Raw genomic sequence first — 26786 nt, 5'->3', positions numbered from 1 at the left:
ACCACCACCACCACCACTACTACTACTACTACTACTACTACTACTACTACTACTACTACTACTACTACTACTACTACTACTACTACTACTACTGCTGCTGCTACTACTACTACTACCACCACCACCACCACCACCACCACTACTAGCAGAGGGGTAGGATTGGATGTTTTTTCATTCGAGGTATATTATCTTTACCTATTAGGCATGCATTGCAAATGCTAGGAATACGTTTTTTCCTCTTCTTCCTTTGTACACAGTTTGATATCGTATTGGACTTCTTGTTATTGGGTGAATTAGTAGTAATACATCATTTTTCATCGCCCTATGCGGGGTACTATGTGAAGTCATACACGAGCAATTCAAACCTCGCCTTGGTATCCTTCCCAGAATTAGTAACCTTTTCCAATACGACGACATTTTCCTCCCCAAATCCGACCGCACACCTTTCTCTTGGGAAGTTATGGACCCCTCCTATATTCAACGACAACGGGTCCCCAGAACCAATGAGCCTGGTACTGCGATCTTTGCCATAAGTTCTCTCTAATCTTTCCTGCAGGTCCCAAAATCGGACTTCGCCTCGCCGGTCTACACTTACTGCCCTCCTTAAACCAACTTCGACTGACATGATCGATGAGTTATGGCCCCAGAGGCGATGCCCAGATAATATCTCAATCTTGCCCTCTTTGTTGGTAAACATATTATACAGTACCAAGGTATTGTCGGCGTGCGACGTCATGATGAAAGGATAACGATAAGAAACGCATGTTGGCGCTGTAAATGCAAGCTGAGCGGCTCTGCCGAAGAAAACATAGTCCAGAGCTTCATGTAAAGGTGGACTAGACGTTTGTGTTTCCAAAATCACTGGTTTTTCAGATGAAAGGTGGAATTCTTGTATTGTGATAGATGTACCGATTATGACGCTTCTGACGGTAAACACGCAGGTTCCGATAATTTTGTTGGAGACGGGGTCTTTGCGGAGGGATAGACAGCTGGGAAGCCACGACTGGTCTAAGGATAAATTTTTAACCAGGGTAGGGGGGAGGAAAGATATATCGGGGAGGAGCAATCCATCATGCAAATCCACAGCTCCTTTCCTTTTAACGGCACTTTGGAAGTTAATTATCGAGAGTTGAAATTTATTAAGCCTCGCTATGATAAGAAGGTAGGGGAAATGGAAGGCGATGATTTCAATCGTGCCAATTTCATCGGATTTATTTTTTATATACTTCTCACGGAGACAGCCTGAGGTGGGATTAAAGTGGTAAATAGCATAGCTACCGTTATTGTAGCCGACCACGAAATCAATGTTCCGAGCCTCATGTCGTTTCCTCGAGGTATCATTTAGAAGACTCTCTTCGAGACACATGCAGGTGGGCTCGCCTAATGTGATAGACCGCCTCGCGAGTTCGACTAGCTTTTTTGAATGGCCTTGGCGACCAAAAACTCGGACACCATGTTGAGTGTCGGCAGAAAAAAAATAACCCTATTGTCATAATAAGCTCTATGTCTTAGTACCATCCAAGAATTGATATTAAGACTTACCTCGTAGAATTTGCCTGTGATAGGGGGCGCTTTGCTTTCATTGTTAGACACTGGATTTAGAAGCCCCAATTGGCTGGACTGTGCTACACCCCGCTGCCAGTTGGACCGTAATCGAAACTTTCCTTTCCAGTCGAGCGTAGGCTTTGTGATCTTTGGTTGTTTAGAAGATGAGAGATACCCATCGATAAGGGCCTCGTATGGTTCAAGTGATGCTGATGCAGTTGATGAAGGGGCAAGAGCTGCCAGGTTCCTTTCCTCTTGAATTAACACATGATCCTCCAGCCACATCTTCCAATCAGCGACTGCCCCCGGTTCGGTTTCAGGTTCCCTGCTACCGTGTGAGTCGGGTATACTAAGCCGGGCTCTTCGCTGCAGTCTTGGAAGAATGAACTTTGCCCAGAATTTAGTTTTCCATAATTGCTGGTCTGAAGCCAAGGCATGAAGCTTTCGTGACACCCGAGAAACAGTAAGTAGGGTCTGGACTGGAAGGAAATGTAAGACGCGAAGAATGAGTTCTTGCGGGAGGGCGAGGAGATGTGATTTGCCAAAGTATCGGCGCTTTGGAGTAGGTTCTTGAGCTTGTGCCGATTGGGACCCATTAACATTGTTGCCGTTATCATCGAGGAGGCGACGACGCTTTCCCATTGTCCTAGCCCGGTGATGTTGCTTGGAGGAAATGCTGGGTTCTGAATCTGAATACAGATGACACAATAAGGAAGCGCTACGGGATGGTTAATCGAGGGTGGGTTACTGTCTATACTGATCTGTGATACGAGGTGCCGTCTAAAGATGTGTTTGTCATTCCTTCCTAATCTGCAGGCCCGTTAGGTATTTTGCGTTGTGTTGTGTCGCTAAATCGGGTATCCGTCGAAACACTTAACGCGTCACGACAACAACAGCTTGCACGTGTGGCGACTTTCCTTGTATGGCTCTTGCTAGCCTCAATCGCAAATCTAGGCGACTTCCTGCATACTTACTAAGTACCTAACCTACTTAGTATGCATCTACCCTCCGCCTGCACTGGGTTTATCATAAATCACATCCATTACTCTAATATAATCCGGCCAAAACCTTAGCATAAATACAATGACTACTTCTATCAATCGGGACTTGATCTTTGGTCCTCTCTTAGAAAAATCCGAAACCTTTCAGCAGCAATTGGCCGCAGCGATACGTAAGCAACCATCCTCTACAAGATTTTAGTTCCATTTCTCAAAGCTAACGCACACCCTTTTTTCGTTTTGCCTTTATTTCGATTTTCCTAGTGGCGGCTGCATCGTTGAGTAAAGATCTAGAGCTTCAACATGAAAGTAAAATAGCGACTCTAGAAGCTGAGATTGAAAGACTCAAAAGTCCAAAGCCCCCTCCGGATTCATACCCGCCATATTCACCCAATGCCTTTCACACAATAGACGGCGTAGAATATGTGACAAAAGACGAATACAGTAAAGTTCTCAAGTCTCTACAACTTATGAGCAAAAAGAACCGTCTAGTAAAACAAAATCCGGATCATTCAATAGTTGACGGTTCAGAATTTAGGGAGGAAACACCCCGAGCTCCAGATGACAAGCAGAGGGAACTCGATATGGAAAGGGCTAAGGTCAAAGAGTTCGAGAGGAAATTTGGGACAATAACGCAGCTGCTAGACCTTAGCCAGACCGTAATTCAGGCGGTCATAAAAACGAGTACAGACGCTGCGAGGCAGTATAGGAAGTACGGAGAAGATGATGACCAGTGGAGAGCTGAGATGTTGGAAAGGGGGATTGTCACTGCTTCTGACTTAAACCGGCGGCCGACTCGAGATCCGTGGCCTAATATTGCGACACCTCTTAGGCATCTATTCATGACAATCAGTAGTCACAATATAATGCGCACAAGAGGCCAGTCCATTCCTCCTCCGACTGGATCAACGGCATCAACGTCTATGCTCCGTCCACTTGCCGAGACGCCCACGCAACTACTAAAATCGGCACCCCCATCCTCGTCTACCCAAGACCCCGATGTCACCAGCGATGAAGAAAGTGTCTACGAGGAGGAGGAAGCAGAGAGCGCCTTACAAAAGTTTTCACCAACATCAAAGGCAATAATGCGAAAACCTGGATCAGACACTCTTGCGGTTTTGCACCCCGAACCCCTATCTCCAATTCAAAGCCATCGTGCCAGTGTAGATTGGGAAGTAATAGAGGATGCATTAGTCAATATCAAATCAGAGTCGATGTCTGAACATGACTGGTACTCGAAGTATGGGTATAGCCATATTGTTCACGGCGAACAAGAGACTTTTGATCTCGATAATATTACTGCGCCGAGGCGGGAGTATGTTGGAATCAGGAGTTTCGGACAAGTGATTTCCACTCCGGAGAAAGATGGAATTCGAACCCCTTTCTTGACACAATCTTCTTGGACGAAATCTTCAAGGGATGCAAAGGGGGATCAGTCCGCCGTCTCAAATCGTCAACGAGTTCACAACGGGCCTGTTATTCACGACACATCGGAAGAAGAACCCGCTCTATCACGACCACCTTCTCGTATGCCGAGATTAAAAGAAGATCCTAACACCGCAACCAAAGTAACCAATGTAGAGGCTGTTCCGATGGAACCCCTACCTATTTCCAAAGAAGATGGAGCGAGAGCGCCTTCCGAACAAAACCCTTCTCCAGAGCCAATGTCACAAACTGAAGCATATATCGTCACGGGCCTTCGAAACCCTCTAAGGGAAATTATAGACCCCAATGGCCTAATAGAGCCGGGCACCGCAGATACTATCAACCTCCAACCTTGTGGTAGTACGAAGCAACTTGATAAACTAGCAGGAAATGAAGAAATTTACGACAAAGAGAACCCACCCGTGGCGAAGAACTTGACCAACCTACCATCGACGCCCACACAAAATAATAGACATCCTCCTATGTTTGCTCGTAGTACGGGGGCTCTCAAGCTAAAGCGTAAAAGCATCTGCCCCATATCAACAGCGAAGCAGCCTCTAAAAAGGAGTAGCTTGGTTTTCACTCACGAACCAGTTACAGCTCTAGTCGAAAGCACACAGACTGCCGCTGCTGCCACTCCGGGGGAGAAACGCCCCCCAGGAGGTCCACAAGGAAGTTCTCAAAAAAAGAAACAGCGAACAGAGAAATCAACGGCTCCCACAGCAGTTCCAGCACTTAAAACCCCCGACAACCCCTTCTCACCAAGTAAATATCGAATAAACAAAAACAAAAACGAAGGATTGGATTTTGCATTCGGCGAGGTAGTAAGGAATAGAGCTAGGAAAGATTGTTTACCTAAGTGTATTAAGGAATGCTGTAGGGATCTTGCTAGCGGCAGGCTGCATGAAATGTGGAAGCCTCCCGTGCCATACGAATCCGCCAGGTTTGGCGCAAGAGACTCGTCGCCGCTAGATAAAGAAGAGATCGGAACGAAAAACAATGAACAATACAAGGAGTGGAACGCCGCGCGCGAGAAATCCGAACGAAATTTACAGTTCGGGAGACACAGGGCGCAGCATCAAAAGGCTCCAGAGGTTATGGGTTACTGGGAAAGCGACTTCCCGACCACACAGTTGCTGGAAGAGCAAAGAAAGGATTCCGAGAGAAGACATACGGAGAAAGGATTTGATCGATACGAGCAGGCGACTAAGGGTGGAATGTACGAACGACGAGCATAGCGGGGTGCTACTTAGGTACCTATCCGTGTTTGATATATTTATGACAGATTACTTGAGCAAAAGCAAAAGCACTATTGTGATACTTGCGAATACTCGACCCATCTTGGCATTGTTGTGTCTCACATCGCAGGCTACAAACTACCTATAAATACTTACTTTATTGGGGTCCACCAGGGTAAGGGAAGGCGACTTCAGGTCGAAGAGGATACTAGGCTTTTATTCTTTTATTACATACAGGATGCCTTGCCTCCCGTGACGAGTTCAAAGCAAACAGCCTGTTGCACAAAGCAACCCAAAGAAACGCACAGGGGACGTTAAAAGAGAGGAACTCTCTTCAATCCATCTTCAACCAAAAAAGCAAATATTAAAGTGAGTGGCTATAGCCAATTGGACTTCCCAAAAGAGACTGAAAAAACCCTCCAAGCTGTGGAATTGTTTACTGGCTATCAACCTTGGAGATATAGTCGATAAGATCCAGGCAACGACGGGAGTAACCCCACTCGTTGTCATACCAGGAAACCAACTTGACGAAGGTATCAGTCAAAGCAATACCGGCTTTGACATCGAAGATGCTGGAGGCATTGTTACCCATAAGATCGGTGGAGACAACCTCATCCTCGGTAACGGCCAAGATTCCCTTGAGGTCACCGGCGGCGGCGGCCTTGAGGGTCTCGACGATTTCGGCATACTTGGCAGGCTTCTCAAGGTTGACAGTGAGATCAACGACGGAAACATTAGGAGTTGGGACACGGAAAGCCATGCCGGTCAACTTGCCGTTTAGAGATGGGATGACCTTGCCGACGGCCTTAGCAGCACCAGTGGAGGATGGGATGATATTTTGGGCAGCGGTACGTCCACCACGCCAGTCTTTCGCAGATGGTGCATCGACGGTCTTCTGGGTGGCAGTATAGGAGTGGACAGTGGTCATGAGGCCATCCTTGATTCCGTAAGTGTCGTTGATGACCTTGGCGAGAGGAGCCAGGCAGTTGGTTGTGCAGGAAGCGTTGGAGAGGACATCAATATCCTTGGTGTAGGAGTCAAGGTTGACGCCGCAGACGAACATTGGAGCATCGGCGGATGGGGCAGAGATGATGACCTTCTTGGCACCACCCTTCAAGTGGGCGGCGGCCTTCTCCTTGGTGGTAAAGACACCGGTGGACTCAACGATGTAGGAAGCACCGGTTTCACTCCATGGAATGGCGGCTGGGTCACGCTCGGCATAAAACTTGATACGCTTGCCATTGACGATGAGGTCGCCACCCTCGGTGGAGACTTCACCCTTGAAGGGACCGTGAGTAGAGTCATACTTGAGCATGTAAACCTGTTATTGGGGAAGACGAGGTTAGGAAAAAAAATTGGCATAATGATAATATATAGAGAGAGACAGGAGAGAGAAAAAAAAAGGGGGGGAGGGGAACATACAGCATAGTCTGGGGCAATGAAAGGATCGTTGACGGCGACGATGTCGACATTTGGGTGCTCAACACTGTATGATAAGAGGTTCGGGGTTAGTTTACGAAATGCGTATAGATGGGCGTTGTTATACGGGAGAGGGTATCGTGATGTAATTAGACGTACGCATTTCGGAAGACCTTGGAGATGAACTTAGCAATTTGATTAAGAGGGGGGGTTATTGGGAAGTAGAAGACTTACAATACGGCCGATACGGCCGAATCCGTTAATGCCAACTTTGGTAACCATTTTGATTTTGATTTTTTTTTCTTTTCTTTCCGTTGTGTCAAGAAGAGAGACCCACGATGATTAGCGATGCGAGGTTGAGAGAAGGAGAGGGAGAGGGAGAGGGAGAGTGGAAGATAAAATAGAGGGGGGTATATGATGTCAAAGCAAATGTGACCCCACCATCACCCCCACCTTACACCAACGCGGGGCATTGAAGGCGAATTCATGAACAGAAGCAACTTACAAAAAAAAAAAGTCTTTTATAAAAGTCAAGTTAGGTCTGGGTGGAGGTCAAAAGTCCAATTGGAATGATTGATGAAGAGGATGAAGAGTGAGGAGGGAAGAGGAAGAGGAGGGAGGGAAGAGAAAGGATGGGAGAGGGGCGGATCGGACAGGAATTTATATGTTGAGCTCTGACCAGGCCCAACGAAGAAATTGGGTTTAAAAATGGATTGATTATATTTAATATTACTTAGTTTTTACATACTTCTTACCTACTTACCTCCATAAGGCACTTTCTTATTTCCTACGGGTTAAAACAAGAATTGGCATGACAGTCGTGAGGGAGAATCGATAGGATTCCAATTGAATTGATGCAATGGCCGGGGCTGCACCAGCCGGTCGCCGTTTCCAGCCAGCTTTGATCAAACAAAACCTCTGAGCTCTCTCTCTCGAGAGAGAGAACTGAATGGCCTGACCCCCAACTTCTCTTACTCAGCAGGTCCGATCTTTGATATCATTATTGCATCGCCACTTAACTTGTCGAATCATATGTTACGGAGTACATACACATAGTATGGATAGTCAAGATGAATACTATCCGAAATCCCCTGCCCGGCAAGCTTCCGCAAATCTGACCCAGATCCCGAAATCCTGGCCTAGCTTCCGAGTTTCTTCTAGTTGTTAATTCCTCACATTATCGTGAAGCCCGTGTGTCCAGGAAGGAAAAAAGGACTTGGCTAGGATCCATGAGCGATTAAGCGTGTCTTTTGCCCTCCGTCTGTCCATTCTTCGTCAATTCGCTCGTGACATTGATTAATTCTTCTAACCGATGCTGTAAAATAAAGATATAGACGTCAGTACTTAAGTACTTTATATACACTCCATCCACCCCTCTTTTCATTCCAGTGGGTAATGTAATGTCATGCAGTCGTGATGATGATTATGATTATGATGATCGTGACGAGGACCATACATAAGAGTACTTACTTACTTACTTACTTACCTAGGTAAGTAACTTATAAATTAAATCATAAGATAAAATAAAAAAATAAATAAAAATAAATACATAAAATAATATTAATATAATATATATAAAAATATATATAAAAATATAAAAAAAAATATATAAAAAAAAAAGTGGTGTGATGTTTGGCTGGATTAGCCGACCGAATCGAATTAATTGGCCGCTGCAACAACAAATTGGGGAAAAATTCGAAGCAGTAACGAAACGACCACACCCGAACGATTCCTCAAGCCCGAAAAACCTCTCCCTCCAAACGACGACCCCAAATTCTACCCTTCGGTCAGCGCCCTTTTTTGGATCCAATTGATTCATCGACTGGGTTCTTCCCTCCTGCTGAAAGCTTGATCTTCAATTCTGCCTCTCACTGACCGTCGATAAATCTCCACTCTTCTCCCGTTCTCTCTTCTTCACGATGTCCTTCCTCCGAGCCAAAACCACCGCTTCCAGCCTCCTCCGACTTACCCCATCCCGATCTGCAGCCATCATCCCCCGTGTGGCCGTGGCTACTCCTCAATGTTTACTTAAACGCGATGCCTCAACGGCTCCTTCACATGCCGTTTCCGCTCCAACCTTGGCCGACATCGAGAAGAGATGGGAGAACATGCCCCCGCAGGAACAGGCAGAACTATGGATGGCTTTGAGAGATAGGATGAAGGGCTCGTGGGCTGACCTTACATTGGCAGAGAAGAAAGCTTGTGCGTATACACACACACACATACACATATTACACATCCCGTTTTGTTCTTTCCACCTCGAACTTTACACATACATCCCCGATCCCCGATCCCCTTGCTTTCCATGCCAAACTTCATGATGTTGGAACGGAATCGCTGATTAATCTTTTATCGCGCCACGTGTAGCATACTGGATAGCATTTGGCCCTCACGGACCCCGCCGGGGAGACCCTCCAGGCGAGAATTGGTACGTATTCAAGGGTACCGTTGGAGTTCTGATCCTTACCGGTGTCATCTTCTTCGGTGGTCATGCACTCTCTGCTAAACCAGCACCGAAGACCATGACCAAGGAATGGCAAGAGATGTCGAACGAGTACCTCAAGGAGCAGAAATCCGAGCCCATCACCGGATTTTCTTCCCCAGATTACAAGGGCCCGGGTATGGTTCAGAGCAAGTAAATTTAAATTTGGGTTGAATTCAATTATTTAATTTATTTTACTTTCACGACCGCTCCTGAGACTCCTGAGACTCCTCCTTTACTTCCTAGGGATTTTAAAGAGAAAGGAAAAATAAATAAATAAAGAAAACCTCTTGCCCTTGGCCCTTGTGGTTCCGGACTTGCCCAAAACAAATCCTCTATCTTGTCTTGCTTCGTTCCTGTTTTCTAGCCGCTTTATATATATCTTCTTTTCCCTTTTCTCTCTCTTCTTATATTATTATGCAAAAATGTGTGTATATAACGGTTCGGTGTGGGGAGCTTTCGGAGTGTATAAAACCCCCCCCAAAATATATAGCTTTCCTAGCTTGCCCCGCCCTTATTATAAGCTGAATACTTAGTACTTTGTATAAAATCATATTGATTTGGTCCCTTTCCTATCAATTCAAGGGCTAGAATATAGCACTTGGTGATGTCATCGCATAATTTATTCTGCTGACATATAGTCCCCAACGGATTCGCGGGGGGAAGTGTGGCGTTTGTTAACAAAAAGCCGTGCCACAAAAACACCGCTTCATGTCAAGTCCAGGTGACCGGCTGGCCGAATACTCCGTACAATTGCAAAGAATCACTGACCGCTGAATCCCGATACGGCGAAATCCGTACTAGCACTAAAAATAATATAGACTCGATGATATGACCACCTACCCGCATCCTATGCTCATCTTCTGAGCTCAAGAGGAGGGGTTGACATTGGTTCAAGATATGGGTTTAGACATTTTTCCCGCTTCCGACAAATGGGAAGCCACTGTTCTGCCCATGTGGCTCGAAACTACCCCTCTACGTATACCCTCCACCTGCGGAACATGAACATGACATCGCCCCGGGCTCACAACCCGCGACAGTGTGTGCACGCAGTATATTTACATTACTCTGGTGTTGGGAATTTAGCAGAAACGTCAAATCAGCTGGTTAACCTTTTTTCTTCCTTCGTTACCATGTATGTACCTAAGTTAGCGGTGCTATTTGCGCATGAGATCACAGCTCCGACACCCACGTGCAAAGAGAGGGAAGGGTGTATGTGTACCTTAGTTCACTTTCGCCTGTACCTGGCCCAAAAAAGCTACGGACATTGCCTTTAGATGGAGGAGGAGAAGGAGAAGGAGAAGAAGAAGAAGAAGAAGAAGAAGGAAGGAAGGAAGGAAGTCACTAGAAAACGGAACCGAGCCGAGTGAGCTCGATCTTGCTTTTGAAACCGGAGTGAACAATAAAAGCCCAGATAGCCCAAGAATTCCCACAATTGTTTTGTTCATTCATTCATTCGTTGATTTGCTCATTCGTTCCCACGACTCGAGTCCCTCGGGATTGATCTTATTATAAACACCTAGTCCTCTTAGTATTTTGCCTTTTCATCGGACAATTAACCTTGTAAGTTGTGTGGGTGTGAAGGCATCGCTGCCAAGGAACGTCATCAAACGTATGTATTTTGTCCTGTACCCGATTCTTTGCCTTCTGGACCTGCTCGCCAATTTTTGAATTCGAGAAAGGTAAGAGGGAGAAAAAAAAAAAAAAAAAAAAAAAAAAAATCCTCAACCAAATCGAGCAAAGCAAATCAAAAGCAGCAAGGAGACAAGACACACGCAGCAATCACAGCAATCGGGCTCACTTCTCCTTAGATACCCGAATCCACCCTGCCCAGCCATCCATCCACCGCACACCTGTATGCACCTCTGGCCTGCTCCCCCTGCTACCTACCTTTATTTCCTCCTAAGCTCTTCCCAAGCTCTCTCCGGTAGACAACCCTCCCTGACCGACCTTTCTTTCAACAGATATACGCTCGAAAACCCCTATCATTCCAGCCATTTATAAATTCCGGACGTCCTTCAAGTTTTCGAGAACCTGGAAGAGAGAGAGTGTGTGAGAGAGAGCCAGAGAGTGCAAGCGAGAGAGTGCACCCACTCCTACCTACTTCGACACAATGTCCGGCACCGGTTCACCTTCACATTCCAACCCAACATCCCGTCCGGCTACTCCTGGTAGTTTGCCGCAGGATTCGGAGACCAAAGGGAAGATTACGATGCTCATCGGTATCCTTAGGAAGTAAGCTTCCAATCTATGAGCCTCGAATAAAAATATGAAGGCAACGGAAGCGACTAATGCGTCAAATAGGTTCCTCGGAGTTGCGGATCTGGCGGGCGTGCGATTCTCACTGCCGGCGAACTTGATGGAACCGATCCCGAATTTGGAATATTGGAATTACCTTGACTAGTAAGCTTATCGAGAATAAACACCGTATCTCTAGATGTTAGCAGCTCTAACAACCATACTCGAACAGCCCGAACGCATTCGCCAAGTAAGAAGTCCTAGCGATGAGAACGACATATACCTTAATATTCACGCGCGATTTAGTATAGGAGAATCCGATGACGATCTCGAAAGGTGCCTTGCCGTTCTTACCTTCTGGTTCACAAAGGACTTGGTACTTCACCCTACCAAACAAAGCCGTGTAAACGAATACTAAGACGTCTTAAAATAGAAATTTATCAAGGGGAAGCCATGCAAAGTACGCCACAATATACCGAGCGATGTTAATAATGTGGGAGACCCTACTAACAGTCTTCAGCCTTATAACTCGACACTTGGGGAGTTCTTTAGGGTAAATAGCTAAAATATCCATACCTCTTTTGATTCATATTGGAATACACGCTAAAATCCGAAACCTCAGTGTCACTGGGACGTCGAGAATACCGAAGGGTCAGATGCAAAGCCAACCCGCGTGTGTTTCCTCACAGAACAGACATCACATCACCCCCCAATCTCGGCATTTTATGTGGATTGCAAAGAAAAGGGAATATCGGCCAAGGGATATGATCAGGCATGCCAACCTCGGCAACTACGGAACTTCCAAGTAGCTTGACAGCTAACCTTTATTACAGATAAGCGCCAGGTTTACTGGAACCTCAAGTAAGCCTTCTATTTAACCGGTCCCTCCTCCTACGCTCTTGCTAATTTTCAATTTCCGCATTTTACCCCAGTTCGCGTGGCTCCCGGCAATCACAACCTCGGGATATTCATCGATATTCATAACGGTAGAATTAACGAGACCTGGAACCTTACACACCCTGCCGCACACCTTGGTGGTTTATTGACTGGTGCGTTGGCCGGATTACGAAAGAATACCCTCAACGTGGTGGCTAAAGTATCGACATAGGTGCCCTAAGTATAACGGTCCAAGATATTTGCTATATCACCTGCCCGAAGCTCAAGCTCAAAGTTATCCTGCATTATCTCGACGAGCCGTGGGTCGGAAGGTCCAAATATAGGGTTGAGGGTGTGATTTTTAAATATGACCCAGAAAACGACACCATCACAAGGATAAAAGATGTCCCCGATAAGGATATCAAAGCCCGGATTGACGGCTGCTGGATATCCGAGCTATACTATACACCCGCCGGATCAAAGGTAGCCATCATGATCCCTCTTGAATATTAAACGACTATATCCTGCTAATACCCCATTTTTGCTGTTTATAGGAGAAGAAACTTATTGTGGATGTGAAGCCATTATTCCCAGCTACCAAGTTTGTTCCTTCCAACGAGGACCAGTTAGACAACGAGAGCAGAAAGATGTGGCAAAAGGTCACGGATGCAATTCTTTCGAAAAACTTTAATGAGGCAACAAGGCTGAAGGTCGAAATTGAGGACCAGAAACGAAGGGAAGCCGCTGAGCGTGACGCTCAGAACTCTACCTTTGTGCCTCAGTACTTCGTCGTGGGAGGGGAACCTGGTATCCCGACTCTCAAGGAGGAAGGCCGAGCGATTTTAGATGCGATGAGCAAAGGCGACTATAAGATGACAACTCTCAACTCTACAAGCTAAGCTAAAGGTGGTGGTGGTGGTAGAGGAGGAGTAGGAGAAGAAGAAGAAGAAGAAGAAGAAGAAGAAGAAAGATCGACAGTATGATGTTTAATAAACTTGTCGGAGCCTTTTAAAAATCCGACGTTCGAAATCCTCTCTTAGTGCGACTTGATAGACTGGTTGAATTGTGAAGATTGTTCGTTCCAAGTCAGTGGGCGTTGGCGTCAGGAGGTTTTGTAATTTTGGCGAACGCCTTGCCTTTTTTTATACACACACACGCTCTTTACTCCATCTTACTTAGCTTTATTTTGTGTTCACAGCGTCGCGAGACAGCCGCGGAAGATTTCCTAAATTTTTGTGTCTGCATTCCTATATGATCATATATGATGCTATATATTGGCGTCAGTCGGGTGGGACCGGAAGACAGATCATTGTCATATACAATCTACATAATTTATGCTAGCTAAGTGCTTGCTTAGGTAGCTAGCTGCTGGTTGCAGTATGCAGTATGTAGCATGGCAGTGACAGATAATATTAGCTTCATACCCGTTTTAACAATTTTATACATCCAACTACCCAAGCAAGTACATGGTGCCTACTTGCTCAGTAAGCCTACTTAAATACTTAAGTACCAACTCAAGTAGCTTACCCAATACTCAGTGTATATCAAATGTATATGGCACTTATACTTACCTGGAGCACGAGCAGGGCCCACCGGCCACCTCCGATCCCAAGCACCGCGTTTGCCGCGTCTATATTAGCTCTTTTTGGGTTGCAGTTGGCGTTAAAATTTTCTAACCCACACAACAATTTTTTTCAAGCTTGTCTCTACCATTGATTTAAGCCAAACCCCCCAGCGTTAAACCCCACAAGAAGAAATCGGAGCGCATACCTCGTCTTCCCACCTTACTACAATTGCAACCGTCTTCATACTTAACCTCCCCAGATACGTCGGACCCCTCACCACCACGACATGTCATTGGAGGAGCCCCAGGTTCCTGCTGTGGCAGATGCCACCAGCCAAGCAGAGGGCCCCAGTGCCATCGAGACCGCCCGGAAGTACGACTTGACGCCCAAGATTATGCCATTCCTAGACCGTCACCTCATATTCCATCTCCTTGCCTTCCTACGAGACCAGCAATTTTATCCAGCCGAAGAGCTACTGCAGAACACTTATGACCTCCTCGAGCCGACAAACATGACAGATTACTTGATGGATTTATGGAAACAAATCCACGGCAAGGAGGATATAGATATACCCCGAGAATTTCTATTGAAGAGAGAAAAAGTCATGCAAGAGTGGAGTGCGTTACAAGATGAGACCACAAAGATTACAGGGTTATTAGAAAACCCCGATGTCGTCTCCAATTTCAGATCAGACAAGATGCAAAATCTACAATTCTTGAAAGATAACCACGGTGTATGTCTCGGATCTTAAGTTTTGGAAACGAAACCCAGGTGATGGCTGACTCTTTACTTTTCTCGCTTTAGGTCACAGATGACATGATTGATGCTTTGCTGAGGTATGGTCAGGCCGCCTATAGCCGTGGAAGTTACGACCAAGCCTCCGATATCCTTTACTCGTTCAGAATTTTGGTAAGCCGGGATCCATGCGCGCCACCTACTAGCTTACAAAATAGGAAGTACTAAGTTAAATTACAGTCTACCGACAGCGACAAAGTCAACCAGGCAACCTGGGGAAAACTTGCTTGCGAAATTTTGACGGTCAACTGGGAGGGTGCTATGGAAGAGATTCAAAAAATCAAGGAGGCTATTGACACAAAACCATTCTTAAGTCCCACAGCCCAACTCCAACAGCGCACCTGGCTTATTCACTGGGCTCTCTTCCCTCTGTTCAACCACGAAGCCGCGCGTGACACTATCCTCGAACTCTTTTTCTCCCCTAATTTCATTAACACGATTCAGACTTCGTGTCCTTGGGTTCTGCGTTATCTTGTCGCCGCTGTTATCACTAGTAAGAAAAACAGTGGAAGCTCTAGGGCAGCCGCTATCCAACAGAAACAGTTCAAAGACCTTGTCCGTGTTGTTAGGCAGGAGCTCTACGAGTACAGCGACCCGATCACCGAGTTTATCGCCGCTTTACATCTCGACTTTGACTTCGAGGAGGCACAGAAGAAGCTCGGTGAAGCAGAGGAGGTTATCCGGAGTGACTTCTTCTTACAGGTTTTCTGTGCGACAGAACAGTCCGAGGGTGTTGAATCGAAGAATGCTTTCGTTGAGTCCGCGAGACATCTTATCAGTGAGGCCTACTGCCGGATACACCAGAGAATTGACATCACGTATGTTCCCAAATTATCTTAAACTGCTTTTTATACGAAGTTTCCTGCACTAACAACCGCCCAAGCGACCTTTCCCAACGCTTGAATTTATCCCAAGAAGACGGAGAGAAGTGGATCGTCAACCTCATCAAGGATACAAGAGTGGACGCTAAAATTGACTACAAGAATGTACGTGAACAAAAAAAACCCCGTTTCCCAAACCTACACCCCAAGCTAACATCCAAATCTAGGGAACCGTTATCATGAACCATCCACCTCAGTCAGTCTACCAACAAGTTATCGAGAAGACCAAAGGTGGCTTTTTCCGTACACAAGTACTCCATGCTGCGGTGACCAGATGAACGTTTGGTCAAATTACATTTACGGATGCTTGTCTTGTGTTTGTTACGTGGTGAAAGCAATAATTATAATATATAGTCTTCACGTTACTGAACACTTAAATGACATTCTAGAATTTTGTGCCGTATTGTCTGTACCTTGACTTAATCGTTACCTCATTTGTGTGGTGTTCAGAGGCAATACGTAGAGTTCTCTTTTCCGAACGGGTGTATATTAGCCATATTATCGGATATCACTCACCACCATATACCAAAGGTTTTTGGTCTTCTTCTCTCGATTTTAGTTTATGGTTGTTGGGATGGCAGCCGCCGTAATGGGTCACCCACACTACCCCCATAGCCAGTGTTGTATCCAGGCCATCCACTGTTCACCACATGTCCAACACAAAAGTTTGAGTGCTTTCTTTCGTCCTCGAGAAATCTCTATCCGCCGCTCTGGATGCATTTGTTGCTTAAAAAGGAGAACATCCTACGAGGCAATTAAGTGGACTATACATCATCCTAATATGGACGATTTAGATATCTACTTAAAGGTAACAATTCCCATGATCTTTAGCTCTGGCTACGAGGGTAGAAATTACCATTCAGGTACCGAAGCAGCTAACCGAAAGTTATGTCGTCGCCACCAGCGCTTTCTTCAAGACTTGACCGTCCGTCAAGTCCAAGATGTTATAGGACCGGAAAAAAGGGCATCAGTAGCGGTTGTAATCCGCTTACGGCCTTCGTCTGTACCTTCCCCTCCATATTCGGGTGATGACAGCGAAACGAGATGTACGTTATTACATTGTAGGTCCTCAAGAAAGGAACCATATAGAAAATGCCACGCTGGTGATATTCAAGACGTATTCGAACAACAGTGGGTAGAGGGTTCAACAGCGGAGATATTATTTATAAAGAGATCGTCACGGGCTGGGGATCGCTGGGCTGGGCATGTCGCCTTGCCCGGAGGTAGGAGGGATAAGAGTGATGAAGGGGACGAGGTTACGGCTGTTAGGGAGTGCATGGAGGAAGTTGGGCTAGATCTGACGTCTGAGGATTGTTTACTTTGCGGTGCTTTACCGCAAAGGGTTGTTATTACAAATTGGGGGCAGAAACCGTAAGTAACTCGAGGGTTGCATGAATACAAATCGGTGAAGCGTTAGATAGAACTAACCAGATGATTTATATTGTTTTCCATACTAGGTTGATGGTATTATGCCCTTATGGTAAGTCCATTCGTGGCCAAGTAAAAATACCTACTGCTGGTAATACTAATCGTCTTTAGTGTTTCTGTGGACGAAGGAAGAAGTTCCTGAGTTCAAGCTAGAAGCTGCAGAGGTTGCAGCCGCGTTTTGGATACCAATACACTTTCTCCTTGACGATAAACATAAAACGGAGCACCCAGTTGATGTATCAGACAGAATGGCATCTAGCGCCTTCCAACCTCTGAGACCCTTCTTCAAAATCCTGTTGGGCCCGATGTATTTCTCTGCAGTGCAACTTAAACCCTCCGAAGTTTCTCATAGCGCCGCGTCAACCACAGCCCGAGGCGATGCAATTTCTACGGACAAAGGACAAGCGATGGGAGATCTAATGTTATGGGGGATTACGTATGCTATTTTGGCAGATATGCTGGATTTCCTGCCACCATTCAACTTTGTGGAGTCATTCCAGTATCCATCCTTTGGAGGTTGGGATTTCAGATCTTTGGTTTGGATGCTATCGCGTGGATACCGACGAGGTCGTAAAGAAGATTTGATGGAGTACAAATTTAGTGATGTCATCGGTATGAGGACGGTCTCTGGGGTTCGAAGGCCCCATGATGCTCGCGGAGCGAGGATAAGCATTATAGACCACTTGATCAAGGGATACTATGGGTTCGTCCGACAGGCTGCATATGCAACAATCACTTTCAGAATAGCCGCATTCGGTGCCATTGTACAATATCTCATCGGAACGAACTAAGTTGGCAGTTTCCGCTCCAAGAGCTTTATCACACATGTGAAATACGGTACTTAAGACCAATTAGGGAGAAAGGTTGGATTCGTAAATCTACAGTATACAAAGCCAAGTACCCTTAAAAAGAAAAAAAAAAAATTGACGAAAGCTTGAACCCGAGTAAGAGATGCGCAGAAACCCATGAACCCATCATCGCAGAAAGAGAAAAATAATACGCGGTCATAAGCGAAACAAGAGCATGGCACGTTTTCGTATTAGAGAAAAGCGCACGAAACTTCGGATTTAAAGTGACTGGAAGAATCGTGGCGACCCATGAGGCTTGCGAGGTCTTTGACATGGAACCGCTATGGAGGAAAGGAGGATTGCATGTCAAAGTTGGGTGTGTGGAAGGTGGTTTTGAAGGCCAAGATTTTAAACATACCCTCGGGAATATTTGAGGATGCGTTTATCACAAAAAAAGAGGAAAAATTAGGAAAAGTTCAAACGCCATCTCCCAGATGAAACGACAAAACGCGAAACCAAAAAAACTTAATACGCTTATTTGGCAGACGAAGATGAATACTTGGTAACGGCCTTGGTACCCTCAGAGACGGCATGCTTGGCCAATTCACCAGGAAGGATGAGACGGACGGAAGTCTGGATCTCGCGCGAAGAAATGGTGCTCTTCTTGTTGTAAGCGGCAAGCTTGGAGGCCTCGGTAGCAACACGCTCGAAGATATCTATCAAATAATATCAGATTAAATTCTGTTCGGAATTTGGAATTCGTGATTTAGATTGGACTGCTTACCATTAACGAACGAATTCAAAATCGACATGGCACGGTTGGAGATACCAGTATCAGGGTGGACCTGCTTCAAGACTATCGGCGGTTGGGTGTTAGTAATTGGCCTTGTATCCCTTTTCGGGAATTGAGAACGCGTTGCGCGAATGCTTGAGGGGTTTCGTGTGTATCTAATATACGTATCTCAAAACTTTTAAGAACTCACCTTTGTAGATGTAGGAGGAATAGGTTTCCTTTCTAGCCTTTGTTCTCTTCTTCTTCTCGCCAGAAGCGGTGGCGGTCTTCTTTCCGGCCTTCTTCTCCTCAACTGGGGCCTTTCCAGCTGGAGCCTTGCCAGCGGTGGATGGCTTCTTTTCGGCAGCGGCTTTTGGTGGCATTTTTTGAGTTTGGGATATTTGTGGATATGGAGGGAAGTTTGATGTTTTTGACGCGTTCAAGAAACGGTACAAGAGACCTTTTTGTTTGTTGTGGTTGGAGATTAGTGATGATATCGAAGCCTGGGTTGTGGTTCTGAGGTGTGAAATGGATGGAAGAAATGGAGGGAAGAGAAGAGAGATCTAGGGAAGGGTCGAGGGGAGGACACGAGTATTTGTAGGTTGCAAACGATTTTGACAAGATCACCACCAAAACCCAAATAAACGAAAAATAAAATCAAAATCCGAAAAATTGGGCGTGTGGTGGCTGCCCAACGCCCTTTTAAGTTGGTTGGCCGGAGCCTGGGAGAGCACTTATTACAAGGGGAAGAAGGCAGGCAAACACACGCACCTTTGTTTTTTTTGCATGAGGCCTGTCAACGCTAAACTAGATTTGGGATATACCACAATTACATGTACCTATGTTTCGTACCAATTCGATATAGGATGAGAATATGAGCTAGGCCTGCCTCAACTCTATCACCAGCGACGGGTTCATCAGTGTCGGAGGGCATATGCGCCAAATATAACCCGACGTCGCTATTTAGGTAGTACTCATTAGCACTTATGGACTATTGCCCGTACTGCATACCTAAATACGCCCAATTGATATATTGGCAGATTAGCTCCAGCACTGTCGTAGGTCCAGGTGTGGTAGGAGTACTGCAGCTGGGGCAGCAACTCCAAGCTCCGTTGCAATGCCACCTTTCTGACGCGAGAAACAGAGCGCGTGCGCGTGTTGCTTGGCGCGTGTGAGCTGCATTTACACACCAGCCCTGCGTTGTGATTGTGTTGTTTGACCAAACACATTTTATATTTTTGTGGTGATTTGTGTGGTCTTTCGCGAACCGCGCCCAGCTATTTAAATCCACACACGCCCCGACATAGCTTCCTGTCTTCCCTCGATTTTGCTCCCTTCTTCTCCCATTTCATCTCCCATATACCCACACCAAACCTACTCCAATCCATCGATCCTACGCGTCCACCGAGACCACTGAATTCTCACATCTAACACGAAAGTCCTCAACTTTTCCAACCTCTTCCAATAGTTAAAAATGGCTTCTGGTGGAAAATCCGGCGGGAAGGCTGCTTCTGGTAGCGCCAAGACATCTCAGAGGTACGTTTTGTGACCTAGTCCCTAGAATTATATTGAGAAAATTCAAAGAACAAAGTAGCTAACTTGTAATTTGCTATTCACATAGCCGATCCTCCAAGGCCGGTCTCGCCTTCCCAGTTGGTCGTGTTCACAGACTTTTACGCAAGGGCAACTACGCTCAGCGTGTCGGTGCTGGAGCTCCAGTTTACCTCGCTGCCGTCCTTGAGTACCTCGCTGCCGAAATCTTGGAATTAGCTGGCAACGCTGCCCGCGACAACAAAAAGACCCGTATCATCCCACGTCATCTTCAGCTCGCCATCAGGAACGATGAGGAATTGAACAAGCTCCTCGGACATGTCACAATCGCACAGGGTATGTTTTACATTATTACTGATGTCCCTTCAATTTATGAATCATAATCTAACGGTTTCAAAAATAGGTGGTGTCTTGCCCAATATTCACAACAATCTCCTCCCGAAGAAGACCGGAAAGGCCCAGAAGGGTGCTTCTCAAGAAATTTAAACTTCTGTCGGAGCCTATTTGTATTTTTGATACGACTTTCTGTTTTCCCTCTTTTCTTTTTCGTCTCATTGCTTAGTCTAATGTAATGGCGCGGGGTTTTGGGATTCCTTTTTTCACATTTCAATGTACTGTAACATTCCCCTATTCCTGATATCATGCCTATTCCTTTCCGGTTTGCTATTTTTCTCTTATTCCGGGTATCGAATGGTTCATGATGGGCATGATAACGCATATACTTTTTTTTCTTTTTGTTTCCCGTAGAGGATCGAAGGGTTTCAAAGCAATCCCGGACTCTTTCGTCTTGTGGACGCGCGGCTTCTGTCTTCTTGATTCAATTGAAATACAAGTCTGGTTCAGTCCAGATTATCATGGGAAAACCTAGCGGTTATGTTAAATACTGATGTTGTGATGCCTAAACACGGTTTTGATAAGACAGTCGCTGTACACCGGTACCTTCCGTCTCGACACTAAGGTCCAATAATCTCTTGGGCCCGGTGGGCGAGCTAGCCTTCGCCGACGATATGCTATTTCCTTGGAATTAGCTATTCCCATCCAACTTGGTGACCCATCAGAGCTTGCTCATTGGATTCTATAGATTTAAGGTTGGATTAGCTTGACTCTTTTATATGATATACCTCGCGGTTTCTCTGTCCCTTTTCAGCCTTAGTTTGTCGCCTTGCTTCACACCAGCACCGCTAACTTTCACATTTGTAGTCTCTGAGATACCCGTATTACCGATTGAGGAGGATTCCACCTTGATGTGCAATTGCATGGACTCCTGGTCAGCTGTAGATCGTCCATTCTTGTCTGTCGTTAATGCTCTTCTTAGGTCTTTGTTGCTGCTGCTGCCCAATACCCTGTTGCGTTTGTTGGCCCAACTTCTCATATAGCCGTCGAACACTCTTAAAACCACGATGATACCTTATTAGAACATTCCCCCTCTTTATAAGGAGTTTAGTTGCGTTTACCTTTGGCATTGGGCTAGCATCCAGCAACTTCTTAAATTTGATGTCGGTCTGTGTAGGTTGACGTGGAGTGAACATCATTTCTAAATAGTGGGATCTTGTATTTCATGAATGCAGAATGGCTAAATTGAGATTAGGCGTTCCTACCTAACCTCTTGTTCACATGATATTTCATAGGTAGTTACACCCAAGTGTTCAAAATAAATGAAAATAGAAAAGTTCGGGGGGTATCGCCTGTCAGCCCAGCTGTATTCCCGAACTCCCTTGGTGTTTACTGGTATGCATGACTAGCAATCCGGGTCAATCGATACGATGCCATCTAGCCCGAAAGTCTACGCAACATTCACCGTGACTTCTGGTTGCGTGTGCTTTGGGGGGCTGCATAATATCTGGTCGGGAAGCACGGTACCAACCCAAAGCTTTCCAACAGTCCGACCCCAAACTAGAGGTACCATCAGAACCCACGAACTTCAGTATAACATCAGAGCTAAGAACGGTACCTGGAATGTTTATCGCCTTATTGACAAAAGAAATAATGAAGTTTCCGCATGGTATGTTTCACATTCATGCGTGGAACCAGTGCAAGATATTCGCAAAATCCTGCGCATCGCTGGTTCCCCGTATGAACAGGATGGCGGCAGTACTATGAATACCGACGACACTCAGCGAGAAGGTATTTTTGTTATCAATCGGTACGACTGGGGCTGTTATGATCGTCGATACCTCGACGAAATTGGTGAAGGAGCGGAAGAAGGTGCAAACGATGTTCTAGCTAATTCTAACTCTGCTGGCCTTGTTGATTATTCAGGGGCACAACTTCAAGTTCAGCAATGGAAAAGGATGCGGCCCAGCGAACGACCCGGCTCCCGGATTGGGATATGGATGTACAGTCCACATGCGGAGTACATGTTTTGTCGATTTAGTTTCGACGAAGCTCGCGATGCTATGCAGTCACTTGTATTCTTCTCTTCAAACACTGAGTTCGCGCGAGTCACTTTCGAGGAACTCGAAGAAACTGTCAAAAGGTTTGAGACATCACAAAAGAGGTTCGAGCGACAGCTCAAGGAAGAGTACGATTTCTCCGGTCTTGAAGAACTTCGCAGGATGTCGACACCATTAGTGGTCGGGCTCTCCCCACTTGGGCCATCGCGGCCCGCCTCTGAGTTACAGGGACCTTACAAGGATATCAAGGCGGTTTTCGAGGCTAGGGATATAGAGCGCCTCCGAATTGTGAGCCAGAAATATCCCAAGAGCTTCGCAGAACAATGGAAGCACCATATCCATAACTTGCTCAACGAATTGGCCTGGTATTATTTGGATTGGTTTATCCGCCCTCACATAGGTTTATATGGTGGGGTTGAAGCAATGGCAAATGCCATTTTCCCCTGCCACTTAGAATCCGGGGTGAACGGATTACACAATCACCTCTATCGCCACTTTACACAGCCAGATGCAGACCCAGTGTCTGGTCTCAATGCAGATGGGGTATCGGATCGTATCAAGGATTTATTAGCGCCCGAATCACTTTCACTTCCATCTTCTAACTACTCAAAAAGCGTGTGTCGCGTGCTGGCATATCTTATCATGGAAATTTTTGAGTTAGCTAGCTATCGTGCCTCTGAATCTTCACATGCGCAGATCGTGCCATCGGACATCCGACTTTCAATTTATACAGATAGAGACTTGTTTCAGATTTTTCAGTACTCAAGGGCATTCTGGCAGGGCGTTGAATGATTCGTATTCCTGCTTCTATTGCAAACTCCCCGAAGTGTGTTTTTCTTTCACATCTTTTTTACTTTCCTTTCCTTCTATTTTTTTTCACCGGACGAAAGTGCAGTTGCAAAACTAACGAGGCTTGCTGAAAAATCACCATACCTATCCTGTAATCCCTGATGTTAATCTGGCATGCATTTCAGTGGGTGGGGGGCGTTCGTTGGTCACGGAGATTCTGTCGAATAGGCTTTCTTAGAACTTCAAAATCACAATGCAGCCCCGTGAAAACTCGGTGGATGGCAGTTGGTCAATTTCTGTCTACGAAAATAATCATAAGCCGTGAGCGCTGGTTGGGTATCTTGTTTCCAAACCCGCATGCAATATCAGAACTTCAGTGCAGGTATATAATCGCTATATAACTCCGTGATTGCCCTCTCTCGAGCTCTCGATCCCCAGTCCTTTACACAACCTGCTACTCATCTACTTCCTTTATCTTAAGCGATCACAGAAGTTAGATCTCGAATATAGTATAATATCAATACCTAGAAAATGGCAAAGAACGCCGACGAGACAGAGATGGCTACAACCCAAAGCATTGTTGATAGCAAAGCCAGAGAGCGAGCTTTCATTGAGTGGCTTAAGGGTTACCTGGATACGATCGCGTTAATTGCTGGGCTCGGGAGCTCAATCACATTCTCCATTATCGTTGCAGAAATCGTTGACCCTTCTTCACTCGGGTCAATGAAGAATGGTGTTGTATTCGACCTGGACCAAGTTAGGTTAATTATATCTCTTGGTTGGTGCGTCTTCACTATCGCCGTAGGAATCGCCATCTTTGCCAAGATCCTTTTCATCGATCCAATCGCTCAGCGCAATCTTGAAAAGAATATGAAGTCCAGTCTTTTTCAATATCAGCTAGGAGTTGTTCTGTTTCTCCTCAACCTGTTGCCGACCATGGCTTTTACGCTTATATCACTGGCGGTTACCGCGTATGTGCCAGTGGTGGGCTGGTTGGCAACAGGATGCTCTGGGCTTGCTGGGTTGCTTGCCTTGGTCATGTCCATTGGTGTGCTCGATATAGGGCCTTCCATCCCACGACTTTTACGCGATATCTCGGTATGCATTCACCTATCGTAGTATTTGACAGGTAGAAAGGCATGGTACGCACGTATTGACCCTCGTTTAGGAGTAACAACATTCCCGTCATAGTCACTATGGATGGAATTTTTTATGAGTGTAGGCAGATCAGAAGACATGGGCACTTACACAACATATATTCTACAAGACATATACCTAACACCATTGTGGCTACCAATTCTAAAATATATATTTAACTTTTCTGAAGGAACAACCCCACCTGTATCCTGCCGGATAGGAGGATAAAGCGGACCCGGCGTGAAAGTTACGGCAGATTTGGTATGAAAATTACATATATTATAATTATAATTTATTATTTTATATTTTTTTATATGTATTTTACAAATTAATTTATTTTTGTATTTAATTGTATAATATTCTTTTTTTTTTTTTTTAACAATGTGTACATCTATTGTTTTTATTTAATCTTAAAAACCTTTCTATTTTCAATTTCTCTCTTCCAAAAAATATATACCCTTTTTATTAAATATATGTTACTTTTTTTTTATTTATCACAATATGTTACACTTGTTCCAGGATTTTTTTAACAAAGTTTCCTAAAATAGCTTAGTATTTTGTTTTATTTTTTAATTTTATATATTTAAATTTTTTAAAGGATAGTATAGTATTTAAAATAAAAATATAAAGTTATATAAATAGAAAGTATAATATAATATAAAGTTATAAAACTAAATATTATTTAAATAGATTATAAACTAAATTAATAAATTAATTGATGAAATTTTAAAATAAATTAAGAATTATTCTTGTTTAAAAAATTTTAAATATATGATGAAGTTTATATATAAATGTAGATAAAAATATCTAATTTTATATCATTTTAAATAATCTGGTTGATAAACAAAATCATCTAAAATCATATAAAATTATTTTTAATTTTAACATTAAATAGTATATAACTAATAAACTAATACCAAATATTTTCGCCTATCAAATAAATAAAAATATACTATTTTATAATATATTTATACATGAAATAAAAAACAAATATACAAATTCGCATTCTAAGAATTCTAAATAATTATAATTAAAATAAAATTTATGTTATTGCTAGCGCGTATTATACAGAGGTAGCTCTTACTATGAAGGATATGTAGGTTTCTATAGATGATGTATTCGATCGTTATATCTTCTAGTATAGAGGTGGCTCTATGGGATAGGTATAAGGGTAGCAAAAACTTTAGCTTTTGCTATAACCTGCCTCTGTAGTAACCCAAACCCGGTAATATCTGCTTTAGAGAATGGTTACTCTATTATAGTAACAATACTCTAACTTAGACATTATATATACTCTAAAACAAAGATTTTTTTTTATTGTTGTGCTATAGAGGTAGCTTTATGTTGTGAAGATAGATTCATTAAATAGAAGTTTGGAGTTTTTTTATTTGGTTATACCTCTTTATAAGAAAAGTATGTGCTTTTTTTTGTTAATTTTTATACTTTATTTTGTGAGCTTATTTTAGATGTTTGTTTTATAAGTGAATTTGTTATATTTATAATTTAGTTGTTTGTTTATTTTATAATTGAATTTGTTGTGTTTTATATATTATACTTATTATTTTTTTAAAAAAAATATTTAATTTATTGTATAAGATCTTATATATAAAATGTTTTTATTAGATTATATATATTTATTTAGTTTTATAGAGTTTGTTTGTTATTAATATTTATTATATTATATAGTAAGCTTTTTAATAAGTTTTATAAGTTTTATTTTATATTATGTTTTTTGATTTTTTATATTATTAGTTTTTTAGTTTGGTAGACTTTTATTAATTAAATAGTTTTTTCTATACTTATATATAAACTTATTATGTTAAAGAATTATTTTAGTTGTAGAGCTATTATCATGGCCCAGCCATATCGACTAACCCAATTAGAAGATATGTCTTGGTGCAACAAACATACTTCCTATTTCTACTTTTCTTTATTTTATAAAATATTTTTAATTATAATTATTCAAATTTTTTAAATTAAAAATTTATATATTTATTTTTTGCTTTATGTATAAATGTGTTGTGGAATAATATATTTCTTGTTTAATTGATAAGTAGAAATATCTAATATTAAATTGTCATGTAATATTTGATGTTAAGGTTATATCTATTAAATATTATCAAAGTTATTAAACTAATAATTAAAAAGATTTTTATAATTTTTTTTAAAATTTTAATATAATTTATAAATTAAAGAATAATTAAATATGTTGTAATATAAATTAAATTATTAATAAGTTAGGTAAATCTTAATTTTAAATTATAAAATAAAATTAATATTAAAAAAAATAAAGAATTTATTAAAGTTTATAAATTTTTAAGATTTTAAAATAAAATTATAATAGTTAAATTAGATATTTAAGTATAATTTATAGAAAAGTTATAAAAAAATGTATATAATAGATATATAAAAAAACTTAGTATAAACATTAATAATTTATTAATAATATTAAATATATTTATTAAA

General features: G+C 43.4%; 12 protein-coding genes across 12 annotated transcripts; 8 read left to right on the top strand and 4 right to left on the bottom strand.

Annotated features, from left to right (window-relative positions):
• Positions 1 to 334: 334 nt before the first annotated feature.
• On the bottom strand, positions 335 to 2187 carry AOL_s00169g12 (uncharacterized protein; the record flags this gene model as incomplete). Its single annotated transcript, XM_011127369.1, has 2 exons — positions 335 to 1483; positions 1543 to 2187. 2 exons carry the CDS (start codon positions 2185 to 2187, stop codon positions 335 to 337), a joined length of 1794 nt encoding a protein of 597 aa, XP_011125671.1.
• A 441-nt stretch (positions 2188 to 2628) lies between these two features.
• AOL_s00169g11 (uncharacterized protein) lies at positions 2629 to 5206 on the top strand (the record flags this gene model as incomplete). Its single annotated transcript, XM_011127368.1, has 2 exons — positions 2629 to 2716; positions 2808 to 5206. The coding sequence occupies 2 exons, from the start codon at positions 2629 to 2631 to the stop codon at positions 5204 to 5206; spliced, it is 2487 nt and encodes an 828-aa protein (XP_011125670.1).
• Positions 5207 to 5642: 436 nt separating this feature from the next.
• AOL_s00169g10 (uncharacterized protein) lies at positions 5643 to 6907 on the bottom strand (the record flags this gene model as incomplete). Its single annotated transcript, XM_011127367.1, has 4 exons — positions 5643 to 6527; positions 6629 to 6692; positions 6785 to 6798; positions 6860 to 6907. The coding sequence occupies 4 exons, from the start codon at positions 6905 to 6907 to the stop codon at positions 5643 to 5645; spliced, it is 1011 nt and encodes a 336-aa protein (XP_011125669.1).
• A 1637-nt stretch (positions 6908 to 8544) lies between these two features.
• On the top strand, positions 8545 to 9264 carry AOL_s00169g9 (uncharacterized protein; the record flags this gene model as incomplete). The annotated part of the gene is made up of 2 exons (XM_011127366.1): positions 8545 to 8827; positions 8993 to 9264. The coding sequence occupies 2 exons, from the start codon at positions 8545 to 8547 to the stop codon at positions 9262 to 9264; spliced, it is 555 nt and encodes a 184-aa protein (XP_011125668.1).
• A 1956-nt stretch (positions 9265 to 11220) lies between these two features.
• Positions 11221 to 13120, top strand: AOL_s00169g8 (uncharacterized protein; the record flags this gene model as incomplete). Its single annotated transcript, XM_011127365.1, has 10 exons — positions 11221 to 11342; positions 11412 to 11510; positions 11578 to 11595; positions 11652 to 11721; positions 11779 to 11898; positions 11968 to 12018; positions 12179 to 12206; positions 12278 to 12394; positions 12454 to 12704; positions 12776 to 13120. 10 exons carry the CDS (start codon positions 11221 to 11223, stop codon positions 13118 to 13120), a joined length of 1221 nt encoding a protein of 406 aa, XP_011125667.1.
• Positions 13121 to 14072: 952 nt separating this feature from the next.
• AOL_s00169g7 (uncharacterized protein) lies at positions 14073 to 15740 on the top strand (the record flags this gene model as incomplete). The annotated part of the gene is made up of 5 exons (XM_011127364.1): positions 14073 to 14519; positions 14591 to 14695; positions 14762 to 15399; positions 15465 to 15567; positions 15630 to 15740. The coding sequence occupies 5 exons, from the start codon at positions 14073 to 14075 to the stop codon at positions 15738 to 15740; spliced, it is 1404 nt and encodes a 467-aa protein (XP_011125666.1).
• Positions 15741 to 16243: 503 nt separating this feature from the next.
• On the top strand, positions 16244 to 17681 carry AOL_s00169g6 (uncharacterized protein; the record flags this gene model as incomplete). Its single annotated transcript, XM_011127363.1, has 3 exons — positions 16244 to 16833; positions 16920 to 16942; positions 17002 to 17681. 3 exons carry the CDS (start codon positions 16244 to 16246, stop codon positions 17679 to 17681), a joined length of 1293 nt encoding a protein of 430 aa, XP_011125665.1.
• A 531-nt stretch (positions 17682 to 18212) lies between these two features.
• On the bottom strand, positions 18213 to 18833 carry AOL_s00169g5 (uncharacterized protein; the record flags this gene model as incomplete). Its single annotated transcript, XM_011127362.1, has 3 exons — positions 18213 to 18394; positions 18463 to 18534; positions 18662 to 18833. The coding sequence occupies 3 exons, from the start codon at positions 18831 to 18833 to the stop codon at positions 18213 to 18215; spliced, it is 426 nt and encodes a 141-aa protein (XP_011125664.1).
• A 1091-nt stretch (positions 18834 to 19924) lies between these two features.
• On the top strand, positions 19925 to 20487 carry AOL_s00169g4 (uncharacterized protein; the record flags this gene model as incomplete). Its single annotated transcript, XM_011127361.1, has 3 exons — positions 19925 to 19986; positions 20072 to 20337; positions 20405 to 20487. 3 exons carry the CDS (start codon positions 19925 to 19927, stop codon positions 20485 to 20487), a joined length of 411 nt encoding a protein of 136 aa, XP_011125663.1.
• A 412-nt stretch (positions 20488 to 20899) lies between these two features.
• Positions 20900 to 21373, bottom strand: AOL_s00169g3 (uncharacterized protein; the record flags this gene model as incomplete). The annotated part of the gene is made up of 2 exons (XM_011127360.1): positions 20900 to 21011; positions 21123 to 21373. The coding sequence occupies 2 exons, from the start codon at positions 21371 to 21373 to the stop codon at positions 20900 to 20902; spliced, it is 363 nt and encodes a 120-aa protein (XP_011125662.1).
• A 391-nt stretch (positions 21374 to 21764) lies between these two features.
• AOL_s00169g2 (uncharacterized protein) lies at positions 21765 to 23186 on the top strand (the record flags this gene model as incomplete). Its single annotated transcript, XM_011127359.1, has 1 exon — positions 21765 to 23186. The coding sequence occupies one exon, from the start codon at positions 21765 to 21767 to the stop codon at positions 23184 to 23186; it is 1422 nt and encodes a 473-aa protein (XP_011125661.1).
• A 528-nt stretch (positions 23187 to 23714) lies between these two features.
• On the top strand, positions 23715 to 24302 carry AOL_s00169g1 (uncharacterized protein; the record flags this gene model as incomplete). Its single annotated transcript, XM_011127358.1, has 1 exon — positions 23715 to 24302. The coding sequence occupies one exon, from the start codon at positions 23715 to 23717 to the stop codon at positions 24300 to 24302; it is 588 nt and encodes a 195-aa protein (XP_011125660.1).
• Positions 24303 to 26786: the final 2484 nt, after the last annotated feature.

Source organism: Orbilia oligospora (assembly GCF_000225545.1).
Source record: "Orbilia oligospora ATCC 24927 unplaced genomic scaffold scaffold00169, whole genome shotgun sequence".
NCBI classification, from domain to species: domain Eukaryota; kingdom Fungi; phylum Ascomycota; class Orbiliomycetes; order Orbiliales; family Orbiliaceae; genus Orbilia; species Orbilia oligospora.
Note: the sequence above shows the minus strand (reverse complement) of the source record. Positions and strands in the feature narration are given on the sequence as shown.